General features: G+C 42.2%; 2 protein-coding genes across 2 annotated transcripts; one reads left to right on the top strand and one right to left on the bottom strand.

Moving 5' to 3' along the window:
• Positions 1-3,090: 3,090 nt before the first annotated feature.
• LOC308412707 (transcription factor Jun-like) lies at positions 3,091-5,245 on the top strand. Its single transcript, XM_080907237.1, has one exon. It carries the CDS (start codon positions 3,477-3,479, stop codon positions 4,446-4,448), a length of 972 nt encoding a protein of 323 aa, XP_080763363.1. The 5' UTR covers positions 3,091-3,476; the 3' UTR covers positions 4,449-5,245.
• A 371-nt stretch (positions 5,246-5,616) lies between these two features.
• On the bottom strand, positions 5,617-11,039 carry tada1 (transcriptional adaptor 1). Its single transcript, XM_080907238.1, has 8 exons — positions 10,940-11,039; positions 10,266-10,357; positions 10,096-10,161; positions 9,782-9,876; positions 8,576-8,788; positions 7,858-8,009; positions 7,515-7,671; positions 5,617-6,826 (listed from the first exon to the last, which is right to left on the bottom strand). Exons 1-8 carry the CDS (start codon positions 11,020-11,022, stop codon positions 6,674-6,676), a joined length of 1,011 nt encoding a protein of 336 aa, XP_080763364.1. The 5' UTR covers positions 11,023-11,039; the 3' UTR covers positions 5,617-6,673.
• Positions 11,040-15,426: the final 4,387 nt, after the last annotated feature.

Raw genomic sequence — 15,426 nt, forward strand, 5'->3', positions numbered from 1 at the left:
CAGACTGGACAGCAGCTGTCATTAGCTGGCTTTGTGTCTACCTATGTGAATGAAAGAACACATATTCATACATACAGTGCGGGGTGGTTAAGACTGCAATGCCAAAGAATGCATTCATTATGTTTATTTTCCACTAAATGGTGCCACATTTTTAGGAAAATGCATTCATGAGTTAAGTGTGGGGGCTGCACCCATGCTTCTCTGCCAGTACCAAACAGCTGTGGACTTTTATTTGGTGTCGTTTATTAGATTGGATGATTTCGTCCGAAGAAACAATACATATTGACAATTTAACAGTTTATTCATTTAACAAACAGGGACCTTAGTAGCATGTGGAAGAACCATACACATGCTCCTCTTCAAGCTAGTCACCAGCTTGGTCAGGCACTGCTGTGGGATGGCGTCCCATTCTTCAACCGACTTGTCGCAAGTCAGCCAATATGGTTGTGTTGGTCATGAACAGCACACCCACGAGTGTTCAGGGGGGTTGAAGTCAGGACTTCAGGCAGGCCATTCCATCTTCTCCACTCCCAAGTTCTGAAGGTAGTCTCTGATAAACCCCTCTCTGTGGAGGTGAGTATTGTCGTCTTAGAGGACTGAATTCTGTCCCAGACTGTGGAGACATGGGATCGCTGCTGGTTGTAGAATCTCATCTCAATATCTTGATATGCATTCAGATTGCCGCCAGTGACGACAAGCCTTGTTTTTCCATTGAGGGAGTTGCCTACCCACTGCTATGTCGTCCTGCAAGCCTTGACTGCAAATCTGTAGAAGACTGCCTACGGTTCTGACAACGTGAGGAAATGGTCTTCTTGTGGCGGCGGCATTTTGGGACGCCCACTTCAATGACTGTCTCTGACATTCCCCATTAGATAGAAGTTGGCCTTCAATTTGGAGATGATACTAGGGCTTACTCCAAATAATGCTGCTACTTGGTCTTATAAAACACAAGCTTGAAGTTGCACCATGGCACAAGTCCGATCCAGAACAGTCAAATGGGGCATGCTTGGAGAAGAACAACTGACTGCTCTGGCAGGGTCCATGCTCATATGCTGGGGTGTCAGCAGCTCAAAACAAGAGTCAATAGTAGAATAAGCTGTTTGACATAAGAAGAAAAGATCTGACAAGTTTTTCATGGGTTCAGTCCACATACTCAACTCTGCTGCTAAACCTGTAAATGCATTTTCCTTACAAATGTGTTATTATTTTAGGGGAACAAAAGAAAGAAAGAAATTACCAAGAAAGAAAAAGCTGATTTCCTTACTTTTTGTGTAGATTTAGGGTTGGGTTAGCCTGTCAGTGCATAGGTATGTTGCTATCCCCTCATATACATCATTAAATCAATGGTCTTTTTTTTTCTCAGCACAGTTCGGTGTTAAGGTTGCCTAGAGTTTTTTAATAGTGTGGCCTTATCAGCGTTGACAAATTTTGCTCAATAACAATTAATCCAAAATTACAGTGTTTAAGGAATTCACGTGTCATATCAAAGTCCTTCGAGCAAGTCTCACCACTCAGCATCCATCTATCGCAGGAACTTATTTGGGTATTTATTTCATAACATAATTAAAAATAAGCTTAATTTGATTGGCCACTACAGGAAACAAACACTCCCCCATCAATATCTTTAAAAAATTATATATAGCTGTTAAATGTGCTGGCTTTGCCCTCAATATAAGGTTTTAAAAATGTCCCCTGGAAGTTACACCTGTGCCATCATCTTTGCTGTTGCAGACTTCATCTATAGATTGGTCACAATCGTACCTAAAATAGAGCTCCATTTGTATTTTACGATTATTTATTTTAACTACTTTTTATGTTGTGCAAAAATGCATTGTGAAATAAATATGTGTCCATAAATGTTTTAACTAGTACTGCACCTTAATCAAAACAAAAAGTTGCATGCTAGTTTATTTTCACGTCATGCCAAACATTTGACACACTCCAAACAGGATTACGCAACTTTGTTTTTTTTTTAAGCCACACATCAAAAAGAATGACTGACATCCTCTGCATGAACACATTCAAGAGAAAAAACACTCTAAAAGGCTGCTGTGGAAATTTACAAGCTGATGTTCCTTAAAGAGTGGAACAAATTTCTCCTGGAAGAGCTTTTTTTTCTGAAAATGATCAGCTAAATAAAATACTCTTTGGCTCAGCAGCTAACTTGATTTTATTGCATCATATGATACTGGTACTAAGAAAAACAGACCATAACTGCATAAATGTTTGTTATACAACAATGTTAGTGTTAGAGATGCACAAATCTTATAGTCTATTATAAATTTCATGTATAGAAACATGGAGTACCCATACAAGACTATAAATTAGTGCTTACGGCCTAGTGTACATTTATGTATTAATACTCATTTGTTTACATATAATAATTTTTTTGTTCTTATATTTCTAAGCTTTTTGGATATTACTTGTTTCCACATACTGTATGGCACAGATACACATTTTCCGAGTAAATATGTGCACTGCTGAGGACACATGCCATCTTCAGATAGCAAGAAATCAAAAAGAAACTTAAAACCAGCACAGGTGTAGGACCACATATTTTGTGGGCAACAAAGGAGCTCAACGTAAGTCAGGTTCTTGTTCTTTCCTGTCTTTAACCCTGCTTTACCAGCCAACCTGTGCCCACTTCCTCAAAAGTCCCGTGTAGTTCTTCCTGTACAGCCACACACACTGATCACCACAATTTCTGCATTTTCAAGCAGGTTAATTATCTCTTTGTTGTGATTTATTTTTTTAATATTTAAGCCTGTGAAACCTACAGCCTTAAATCACATGTTCCTGATCCGAAACATCTTATTTAAAGATTCCTGGTTCATTTCCAATTAGCGCTCATCTCTGCGCACCCTCAGCGCGCACTTCGGGGGATAACTAGTAATTGAGCGGGTAACTAAATATTCAAAAACACTACGTAATCCCAGAGTACATTGCTCCACTGTCTGCATTACCTAATCCCATAAACCATCGCGGTGGGCGGGGATATGGCCTGTTGTCAGAGCAACCTGCATGTCATTAGACACATCCCGCCTACCAAGTCGTCTCCAGCCAATCGCTGGCTGTAGAAATGACATCATTGTTATTTTCAGGCGAGCTGCAGCTTAGAGGTGGATAAAGTTCGTCTCCACGTTGGAAGTGATAGAAAGTATTAGACGTTTTCGGGCACTGTTTTTACTTTTTGGGAGCGAGGATAAATCACGGAAGACATTCGGTGTGTCCGGACACGGAGACCCGGCGGCGGGGGGACAATTTTTGGTTGTTGATGAGCGCAGGGCTCACAAAGGAAAAGTTTTCCCAGGACATAAAGTTGTCAAGTGAGTTGAACTTCAACAATAGGCGGACTCTATCGCAATCCAGTTGACGGACTGTCACGGGACCTATGTAAACAGTCGACCTTGGACTGTTTTCTCGTTTCTTTTTTAAAGGAGAAAAAGAAAGATCTCCCTCAGGGTGAACAAAACTTTATGTCCAGAAAAATGGAAGCGACCTTCTACGACGAAGCCTCCAACTCTCAGCGGGACGGGGCGGCAGTGTACGGCTTCAACCCTAAAACCCTCAAACAGACCATGACCCTGAATCTGAACGACCCGAAGAACTTTAAACCTCATTTGGGCGCCAAGGCCCTGGACATCCTGACGTCCCCTGATGTCGGGTTACTGAAGCTGGCCTCACCTGAACTGGAGAGACTGATCATCCAGTCTTGCAACGGGCTGACAACTCCCACCCCGACCCAGTTCATCTGCTCCAAGAACATTACCGACGAGCAGGAGGGCTTCGCTGAAGGGTTTGTGAGGGCGCTGGCTGAGCTCCACTACCAGCAGCAGATACCTGCCGCCCAGCCCGACCCACAGACCGGCTCGGCCAACGGCATGACATCCGGCTCCGCTGCGCCCGAGAGCGGCGGGATTTCCTACAGCTGCACGGTGCGCACGGAGCCGCCGGAGTACACCAACTTGAGCAGCTTCACTCGGGCTGTAATAGGCTCCACGCCCGCACCTGCCGGCGAGAGACAGCCACCTCCACCTACAAGTTACCCGGCGGCCCCACAGCCGTCCCACAACCACATGGACCACCAGCTGCCGGTGGCTGCGCAGCACTCACGGCTACACGCGCTCAAAGAGGAGCCACAGACGGTCCCGGAGATGTCCGGCGAGACCCCACCGCTCTCCCCCATCGACATGGAGTCCCAAGAGCGCATCAAAGCTGAAAGAAAGCGCATGAGGAACAGGGTGGCCGCGTCCAAATGCCGGAAAAGGAAGCTGGAGAGGATCGCCCGACTGGAGGACAGGGTCAAAAACCTAAAGAGCCAAAACACGGAGTTGGTTTCCTCTGCCAACGTCCTGCGGGACGAGCTGGCTCTGCTCAAACAAAAGGTGATGGACCACGTTAACAGCGGCTGCCAGCTCATTTTGACGCAGCAGCTCCAAGCTTACTAGACTTGCCAAGAAAAGAAAAGAAAAAGAACCAAGGGACACTGCTCGGGGACCAAATGCAGCCTTTCAGGGAAGTCTCAGCGCATTGTTTTTTTTCTCCTCCACCAAAATATCCGCTCAGACTGTATCCACATGGAGGCTGACTGACAAGATACTTGGTATTGGTCAGCAACGGTGAATTATCACAGAGCAGAAGCCATCAAACTTATTGCACAGGCGCACACAGCTCAGATGGAACCTTGGCTCTGCCAGCGCCTCTGATCTGGCTCGTTACATATTTTTGGCATTTTTTTTGTGTCTTTGTCATTTATTTCCACCTTAAACTACACAATGAAATCTATAATCTGTCAAACCAGCTATGGCAAGTGTTCACATCTTATCACTCGACTGTGGCCCACACATATCCTGCATCCTGACTGGAGGATAGATAGGGCTTATGTGGGCTCAAATTGCATAGACACAATGTGAACCGAACCTTTCACTATGTCAAGTAGCAACGTATGCATATAGACATGAGTCAAGCACTGAGTATCCCAGACACCAACGATTATATGTACAGAACACTAACAACAACAACAAAAGTTCACACCTTTCCCTAAAGACTCATAGGTGTGTGTTTACTGACAAAACTGCCTTACTTTCTTAATACTTACCTTCAAGCAACTTTGTGATATAGTTGTAACTAATGTTAAACCTCAAGTTAACACTTAGTAATATTTGTACGCAGTATTTTGAGCACTTAACTGTAAATATGAGAAAATAAAAGTGTTGGACATGCAGCAGGATGTGTGTTGTGGCTTTGTGATCAACGATAAATGAGCCTGGAGGTGAGCGGATAGTCTTGCAGTGTGTTACATGGAGTGTTTGTTGTTGGAGTAACTGGGGCGGACGGGAGACTGAGTCACCAGCTCGCTGAGGCGCACCCGATGGTTGCCGAAGCTACTCGGACGCCCATTGGACAGCGAAGCGTCGGAAGTGAGCCGCAGGCAGCCAAATATGGCAAGAGGTCTCGAGCGAGCGCTGGGACGGGTGGGGGTGTGTATGTGCGCGCGCGCGAGTAATAGTCACCGTCCTCCCACTACAGCTGGTGACTCTTTTACAAGAAACGCCATGATGCCGAGGCAGATCTGTTTACACACTTGAAGGGAGTGAGTGGAGAAGAGATACTTTGTAAAGAGGAGGAGGCTTATTTTTTTTAATTTATTTTCTCAACTGTAATAACTGTCTGTAATATAAATACGTTTCTGTAGAAGAAAAAAAGTACAAATGTATACACTTTATACATTTAACCTGAACAGAGGGGCACATGTTAGATTACTTGGAAAGAAATTGAAACAAAATAAAACAAAAAACAGACTCTTTAGCCCAACAGTGACACCAGAAGCTGGTAAATGATTGGATACATGTTCATGCCCAATCATTTACCAGCTGGTAAATGATTGGAGGAGGCAGCTGTCTGGCAGTTTAAAGACCCTACACACAGACTGTAAACCCACACAGGTGCTTTCACTCACTGCTTGATACACCCTGGCCCTACCTGTTATGACAGGACTGTTTCTATGTTTAACTTGAGTCTTGGTACATTGGTTTAGATAAGCTCCTCATAGATTCCCTCAACTTCAGCCTGACACAAGACTTAATCAGCCATTAAATGAATACACCTGCATATTCTGTCCAGGACTTTTATGACCATTTAAATGCTTGTAATCTTTTATACGTGCCGTATGTCATGTTGTGAACTGGTTATTTACACAACACTTGAGGATTAGATATGTGCTTTTCTGTATCTTTACAGGATGTTTTGATGCGTATCTGACAACGTGAGCAAAGACGAACTCGAGGCAACTCAGACAGGGTTTAGTCTGTTAAGGCATCTTATCCACAAACTCCACAACTGCATCCTGCACTGGATCCCCAGACAGTGTACATAAAATTAAACACTATATTCTACTATGGAACTGAAGTTACAAAATGACGGTTGTCTGCCAGAAGCGACTGGTGGAGTTGATTACTGGAGCCGACTGCCTGCTCTGGTCTCATCCAACAGCTTCTTTTGATCTTACTTGTCTTCCGTCTTTCTGTGCAACACAAATTTTTCCAGGTTCTAAACAGCTTTAAGTTCTCAAACACAGAGTTGAGTTCCTAAATTATATCTATCTGGGGGTCGTTCTTGTGTTTGGTTCCTGATAACCCCCATAGTCTGTGCACAGTCCTGTGGCCGGGGGCTCTCAGCTGACGAGCACGCCCTCTTTAGCAGCTATGCGCTGCCGGTGGACGTGGTCCTGCTCTAGTTCTTCATGGCTGGGGTGCCAAAGCCGTGACAGGACGCGTTCCATGTTGAGGGCGTACATGGTGTGGGAGGGCATCACGCCGTGGTGAACCTGCATTAAACGAGTATAAAAGAGATGAGTAAACCATTTCAATTCTGATAGTTAAATGATGGAAAAGTAGGCTTGGGAAAAAAAAAGAATCCAGCGTTAAGAGTAAAGAAAGATAAGATAAGATACCTTCATTAGTCCCACGAGTGGGAAATTTCATGTGCTGACATGAAGAGTAAGACATGAAGATATAAACCTTTAAACTTTACATATGCATTTCTGAGGGAAACAGCGTTTTTGTGTAAACACAACTATTCAGTAAACAAGGCAAACAGCCTAACAATTCTGCAATAAGACCTCAAACTTATAGGTTGGTTAGAAAATAAAAAAAAAGCTATGAGTTTTGTCATCTCTAACTGACAGCTTGAAAATTATAAGACAAAAAACGGCAGCAACTGCACACAGTTTCGAAGCCAGAACTTAGAAAAGTTTGGCATTTTTGCTGGAAAAATGAGTTTATATCAATCTTATTACACACTCATTTGTGGACTATTACACAACTTCACAGCATTCTAAGAATCCCACACACACATTTTCAAGGTGAAAAACTCCATCACATTTAACAGGGTCAAAGGTTGTATTATTTGACCACTTGCCTGGGAATATCACAACTTTTCCTTTGGGCTGTTCCAAGAAAACTCACTGTGAAATATGCTGATGTTGCTAGGACCAGTTGTGCACATTTTCTTACCTGTAAAGCCTCGAGGAGATCAAACATGCTGATTGGAGGGAGAGGTGCAGGAAGACTGTCAGCAGAACAAGCCAGCAAATGAACAGCTTGCTGCTCAGCCTCATCGGGTGACACCTGTGGTGGTGGGCCTGCAGGGAGGGAAGCACTCTGTGGCGGACTTCAAGGGAAAAAAGTACACTATTAGTCCATACTGACAGCAAAAGAAAGCAGCTACTGATACAAACATAAAAACTAAAAAGATTTAATGAAGTTGCACTAATGAGAGGCATACACATTTTTCTGTATCAAATGCATTTTCTTATACTGAGAATTCTCACAGCCTAACAAAAGCTGGAGTCCCTACCAATCAGCAACACTGTGGTAAGCAGCAAGGCTGTTTTTCAGATAGGGTTGAGGCGTGACGTCATTGCCAAAGGCGTAGGGGAAACGGCTGTCTCGTAATCGATACGCCTTCCTCCGCATGATTACGGCAGTCAGGACATCTTTCAAGTGGTGCTGAAATAAATCAGAGCACTGAGTCAGTGCACAGTCAGACTCAAAATGGCTCCCATTCATTTCTGGGTGCAACAGGTCGCATTAGCTTTTGCATGTAAACTGACTGATAGCTTAGTGTAGTTTAATCCAAGTGATCACTGATAATGGAATCAAGACAGACCTCTCTTACTACATATATATATTCTATATACTTGTTTCATAACTCAACTTTAAAATAATTCAAACAGCTGAGTGAAAAAGACACTGTGCTGGGCAAGGACACAGACTGAGACAGTACAACTGATGTCCCTCCTGCTTTTGGCCACCACACATGGGTAAACATCTCATTAGATTTTGGTGTGACTAAGCGACAAAGCTCTGCTCAGTCTCTGGAGAAAACAAAGCTGTCAGTGCTGCATAATAAATGACGCAGAACATGTTCTTTCTGATCATTTAAACCACTGCACCGATGTTTAAACAATGTCAGACTTAAAAAGCAGAAGAATCACTTGCGTCACACTCTCAGCTTTTATGAGGGTGCACTGAGGCTCAAACAGTCACTCTTCTGTTGAACTGTTAGTATATACCTCAACGGCATAGATCATGGTGCTGATGGCATCTTCTGTGACGTTATCCAAGCCCACCTCAAAGGCGGTCACCATCATGCGAGCCTCCAGTTGGCCCCGTGTGGGCAGCAGCAGAGTGTGGGCGCTGAGACGCAGCTCTTCCTCCTCACTTCCCCCCTCCCTCGGGCTGAATGGCTGGGCGGCGCTCAGAGGATTCTGAGGCTGGAAACGATGCTGAAGGACACACAAGCATCCGAGCGATATTGTCAGTCCACTGTTCAAGCACACAGTTGTTATTTAGAGGTGGCTAACCTTGCAGCTGCAACACTCGGTCGTGATTTTACTTTTTAAGTGTACTGCACACATACACTTTACTTAGGATGGCCACCCAAGTGTATCTGTTGACTCATTTCAGCCTTTTTTTAATGCATTTTGGGTTGTTTTTTTTTTTTAAATCATGCCACAGAAAATGAAATCACCCATGGCTGATTTACAGTTGGACCATTCCCCTACTCTTATTTTGAAAGCCCAGGCCCTTTTTGTGTAGTTTCCCTAGCAGCTGGTTTGCTGGTCAGGTTGCTGTTGTGGCAATCCTCAGTGTGGTTCAGCGGCATCTACCTCCACTGTACCCTTAATTATGAATTTTGACACCCCAGTATTCATCGGTCTACTTGGTCTACTACTACTGAATGACCTGTTCTATAAGCACGCCTGAAATATGAGAAACTACTCAGTTCAGAAAAAAGCTTCAAGGGTTACTCCTAGGAGGCTTTCAAGGGGTAAAGAGTTAAATGGGTCTTGTGTTAATAGTCAGACGGACTTAGACTGGTGACAGTCTTTTTTTTCTGCTGTGAACTGAATGGCCCAAGAACCAGAAACTTCAGCGGGAGCAATGGGTCATGTGGCACTATGCTGAGCCCTTTGAGAATGCAAAGCAGAACATGGATTATCATCACTAGTTGCAGACCAACACAGTAGAGATAAAGCTCATCCACAGAGAGACTCAATGGAGCAGCAGCTCAATAAAGGTTTACTGGTTACACTACCTGGCAACTAAAATATTTAGAGAGGAGAACCTTATAAGAAGTATTTTTCCAACAATTCATTAAAGGTGTGTGTGCAACCTCTGTCAAAGAATATAAATTTGTGGGAACAGTTTTAGCAGTATTGTTGCCAACATGAACATATCTAGCCCGTGCGGGGATGAAAATATGAAGGAGGACTTACGTCGAATTTTTGCCTAGAGGAACATTTCTTATTCCCCTTCGGTTTGCCGGGCTTTGAAGCACAGCTACCTTGCCACTGCAATGACCCTGCACCCTCTAGAGGACAAAAAGGACACACAACAAGGTGCATGAAAGACACAAACAGAGATCCCATTTTATTTGGTGAAATAGTCTTGAATTTTAATCTCAACAGCTCCCAAGCCAGTCCTGACAAAAAGGTATGGCTTAATACATGCATAAAATGTCAGCTGTTATAAAATATAGGTTCAGCCACAATTTCAGAGGCATTAAGTTATTATTAAAAAAAAAACTCACCTGGTGTGGAGACGATGATCTGGCACCGTGTAAGAATAGCCAGGAGAAAATCATTGTGAACATGGACTGGATGAATGAAGGAAACACAGAATAAGCCATTTTTTTATTAGTAGTATTATAATTTCTACATTACACATTAGCACAGAGGAGAGCTGTTCTTTGACACTGACCATTCTCCTGTGCCAACAGCCTACGCGCCTCAATGTCAAACTCTTCCTTGCTGATCTTTTGTTTGAACCACAGCTTCAGGTTTGCCCAGTAACTGCAGGGAGGAAACAAGACGCAAGCACCAACACACACATAACTCAGGTGCATCTACAACACAAAGTGATGCTGGACACAGACAGAAACACACGCATACACAAGCACATACACAAGCACCATCTGCACGTCATTCCATCTCTTTATCGCGTTATTCACGTGCTATTAACTTTTAAAATCACAAATACTCAACAGTGCTGTTCCTGTTTCTTTCTCTCGTCGTCTTTAAGTTAAGTTTCACTTCTCGCCAACTCGGGGTACACTTTTCAAAATATCGTCAAGTTGGATTTACACAAACCCGCCATAACGTTAAAGTTCATACAGCTAATAAAGCTCAAGGTAAATCTCACCTTTCTTACGCATCACCTTCACCACAGACATAAAAAAAATACCAAAGAGATGCTACAGTAATATGTCAACAACGGGGAAAATCCTGCAAAATGTAGCAGAGGATAGCTAGGTGCTAATTGGTCCAAGGCGCAGTTAATTAATGTTAGTCCCCTTTTCATTTCAGTGGCACAGAAATGGGACCAAAACGCAAGACTACGAACAAAGACAAGCACACAAACAACACTTCACTTACTGTTTGACATTATCGCCAATTGCATCCGTTAAATTCTTCTTTGCAATCTCAAGCTCGCTAGCATGAGCCGCCATGACGTTCATAAACGCCTACAATTACGTCATTATTCGGCGACAGTAACATTTTCTTCCCCTAAACCTATAAACTTTATTGTAGAAAATACATTTCACAAAATTAATCTAAAAGAGAGAAAAGCACTTAGCATTTTGTAATGGCTGAAATTAGTTGAAACTAACTAGTTAAATGAAATCTATTAAAAAGTCAATAACCAATCAATAAATAAGTTAGGTTAAATAAATATGGTGACTAAATTAAATAAATATGATGACTAAGCTAAGATAAATAACAGAATCAATCACACAACAAAAAGAAGTGGAAAACACAATGTAAGTAAAACGAATAACTAAACCATGTGGTTTTGTTACAAACAACTGCGCCGCTAGATGGCGGTGTGGTATCATTTTCATATTTGTACACAGATTAGTGAGGTTTGCCTTCAAGGCCTTCTGCCAGACAAGCTCTCTAAAGACGTGCTTAACTTTGATGAAAGCATGTATTTTAACCCTGAGGACAAACTTCTCCCACTGGTGTCCACTTGATGCAGAAGAGCTGAAAAAAAGTGCTTTTAATCTTGTAAATTTCATAAGCATAACAAAGAGGTCAAGATGCCCCCCCCCCAAATGCTGTCTGTCTTTTACCAAGCAGAATCTTAGCTCTTTGTGTTTAACAGTGAACAGCTTTCATGTCAGAACACAGCATTTGTGTGCTAACACGACTTTAGAGCCTGAGCTGACGTGTATAAAGAATGACTCCAGAGTCAGTTTGCAAGACCAGTGGGAAGAATGTGATCAAAGCCTTCAAAACAAATCACGTAAAGCAGTGTTGCAACCTTTTACGACAAACTTAGAGAAAGGTCACATTGTCTTGTTTTCATGCTCTAGGCTTTTTCAACATTTTGCAGACTAGGTTTTGAGTTTTTATGGGTTTTTTTACTTTTTGTTTTTAGCTCCCCTTAGACCAGAAGAAACACTTCTAATGATCACAGAAGTTTCCCTCCAATATGAAGCATGCCTGCCCGCACTTCCCATTATAACCACTAAAATTTCCACTCAATTCAAAAGTCACTCACACCTACAGCTACTTTGGAATGCAACGGCTATAACATCAGCCAGTACACTTCTATGAAGTGATTATTTCTTCTGCTTTCACCAAAAAAATGTAGCTTTAGAGTTACCAGTTGAGGTTAGAAACCTCAATTCTCCACAGTGCTCATCAGAAAGCATTTCCGTGGTTCCATATATTGTCCTTTACAGATAATATTCCTCCAGAGCAGATTTAGGCCAGGAGGCCCTTTTTGTTTTTCACTCTTTTAACTTTGGCGTAAAAACAGCTGAGTCATCAAATAGATGGTCCTCCTTGCCCCTGCCCCCACATACCCAGGAGGTTCTAAAGCCTTAACCAGGCCATCTGACTCATGTCATTCATCAAAATGAGTGCAATCACTGAACATATACAGACATACTGTAGGCTATTAGCGGGTCCTCAGTTACGTGACTAACCTGCAGTGTTCAGAGGTCATACTTCTTTACAAAGGATGTGCATTTGATCATCTTAGGCTTTCGCGGCTTTAGCAGAATAAACAAGCCTGCCATGCCAAACGCAAGAACGATGAAAACCATCTGAATTTTTCATTGCTATTAGATGCATTTAACAGACTAAATGTCAGTTAATAAGCAGCTGAAACTCAAGGAGCAAATGTTCTATGGTTCACATGTCCTTTTGTTTGTTATCTCTGGGTTGCATTTGCTGCTTAGTTTGGAGAAAAACCCCTCAGCAAGATAAAGATCATTTTCACAATCTCAGCCTCTGCTTGTTTGCTTCAAAGCTAAGCACACTATCACTCTTCTGGAAATTTTAGGACAGACTGGAAACTGTAGCTGTCCACAGCAAAGTGAGCGTTCCCAGATTTCTCCAAACGATGATCCATCTTAAACAAGTGTCTGTTGAGCCCTAAATCAAAAGGTCACTTAGCAACAAACTTAGTTACGGATTTGTTTAACCGTCCCAGTTAGAGCAAAAAATTCATCATGGAGCTTATTTTCAAAGAAAACAGCTCCACATCCTGTCTGCTGATTTGCTGCTGACACTAAGTGAGCTTCTGAGAGCTAATGAGTCACTCTCACGGACATTCCCCCAACAGCAGATGTTTTATAGCAAACAGCAGCGAACTGTCAGGGATCTTCCGAGCCTGAAATCTGTAGACAGTGAACCTTCACTTAGTGACAAGGAGGGCTTTTACCTCTGAAACGTGCAGTGGTTTTCAGAGGACCACACCGTAGCAGCGTTTGCCTATCCCCAGTCTGCTGGCAAGGTATTTTGAGTTGGTGCAGACCTGAGTGTGGTCCTTTCACTGGAGCCAAGGATGTCACCTTCACAGTTCCAGCATGAGGCTTTGCAGGGGTTTGGTTTTTGTGGGTTAATCAGGCATTTCCATGTCCCTGTGAGGCTGTTTAAAATTGTGAGGGTTCAGTGTGTCACCGGCACAAGTTATTGGAAGGCTACACTTGGATCAACCCACACTGGCTGATTTGTGGGGTCTGTTCTCACTGAGGGTTTAGAGGCACATTTATAACAGGAAGGTGGTCCGTTATAATCAGCGTCCTTTTCCTTGGTCAAGCTGGGAAAATCTGTATTGAAATTAATCCAGTAAAGCTTCTCAGGGGGTAGCAGTGGAGGACAGGGATGGACAGGACGTCTAGATTTTGCATTAAAGCACAAAAAAGTGTTTTAGAGAACAACCATGCTCTAGAAAGGTATCTAAACCTGCTTTCAACCTTGTCAGCAAGCAGTAGGCCTATACTTTGTTAAAAATGCTTTGTATATGTCAGTAGGTCACATTTCTGCATGTTTTATTTTATTTATGCGGAGCACCTTTTAAGAAAATTAAAGGAATAGATTGGATTTCTACATAGAAACAAATCTTGTTTCTCATTCATGATTAGTAAGATCATTGTGCAATCTGCCAATTTTGTCTACGCTTGATTATGGTGATGTTGCTTCTCTATTCAAGTTGAAGCCTCTTGATTCTGTGTACTACCGTAAATTACGATTCATTACAGGTGATTGTTTTCTTGGTCACCATCGTATCTTATATGAGAGAACAAAATGTGATAATGTACAGTAAATCGAAGACAGCAGCATTGTATGATATTTATTTACAAGGCTCTGTGCTGCAAAGATTGCCTGCTTATCTCCTTGACTGAATTTAAACGGAGCTCTTACAATGTCAGGCCGTGGGACATTTTAAACATTAGCTGTACCTGTTGTTCACACTGAAATTGGAAAAACTGGATTGAAATATTTCTCCACCTACAAACGGAACAAACTACCAAAATGTTATGAAGCTACTCTTGTGCATTTTTTTAAATTGTGTACATGTACCTGTTTGTCTAACTTTTTGTATGTGTTTTATTTTGTTCACAGGTCTGTCTTGAAAAATAGATCTCAATCTCAATGAGACTAAATGTTTAAATGAAGGATTTAATAAGCATTTATATATTTTCAGACCTGTGACAGATTAAAGCCCTTGGCCTCTAATTTTCACGTTTATTTGCTTTTTTGCTAGCTCTTAGCTTACTTGAGCACAGAAACGGTTATACAGAAGACAAATTCTCTTAAAATCAGAAGAATCCTCAAACAATAAAACTAAAATCAGCTTTAATAGCTTTGCACTTTTTTTTCTCATCTTTTCAGCGGCGTGGAATCAGTGTTATGGGGGTAGTTTCCAGAACTACTCAACTTCTCATTTTAGAAGTAAAAAAAGGGGGTATATCACATTAATCTGTAAGCTTTGGATCCACTTGCTTTGCTTTTATAACTCTTGATCCTGACTGGAAGTGTTTTCCAGTTTTATGGCAAAGTAAGCTAAACGCCAGGTGGCCGAAGTTTCAGATTTATTAGAGACACATGAGAGTTGTACCGTTAATCTCAATTTTACTGTTTGCAAGATATTCTGATGTAATTAAATTCAGTCTTCTAAACTAACATCGACATGCATGCAGGCAAACTCTCAGGAAACAGAGGTTTTGACGGTTATAATGAGACAGATTTATAGACATAAAGGCATTAAGAGCACTCTTTTGGACTGTCAAAGGGAGAACACAATGGTTGAAAAAGAAAGAAAAAGGATTCATGTGTTCCATGTGATCAAAGTTGTGCGCCTGGCGTTGATGACTTTGCTTGAAACCAGTCATCCACGGACACCACTTGAAGAGTGTGATGGTCTGGCTCATCAACACAAAGCCGACAGGGCCAGAAAGATTTAAGACAACTCTTATTAGTGTCAAATTCAAAGTGTTGCAAACTGGTCCAGGAATTCGCTGGAACTTTTGGATTTTGCATATCCTTCTTCTATTAAGTGTCATAGCACTCGTTTGAATCAGCCGTGGAAAACAACTTTTAACCAGCAAGACAGAACAGGACGAATA

This window comes from Rhamphochromis sp. 'chilingali' (genome assembly GCF_963969265.1).
Source record: "Rhamphochromis sp. 'chilingali' genome assembly, chromosome: 16".
Classification (NCBI taxonomy): Eukaryota; Metazoa; Chordata; class Actinopteri; order Cichliformes; family Cichlidae; genus Rhamphochromis; species Rhamphochromis sp. 'chilingali'.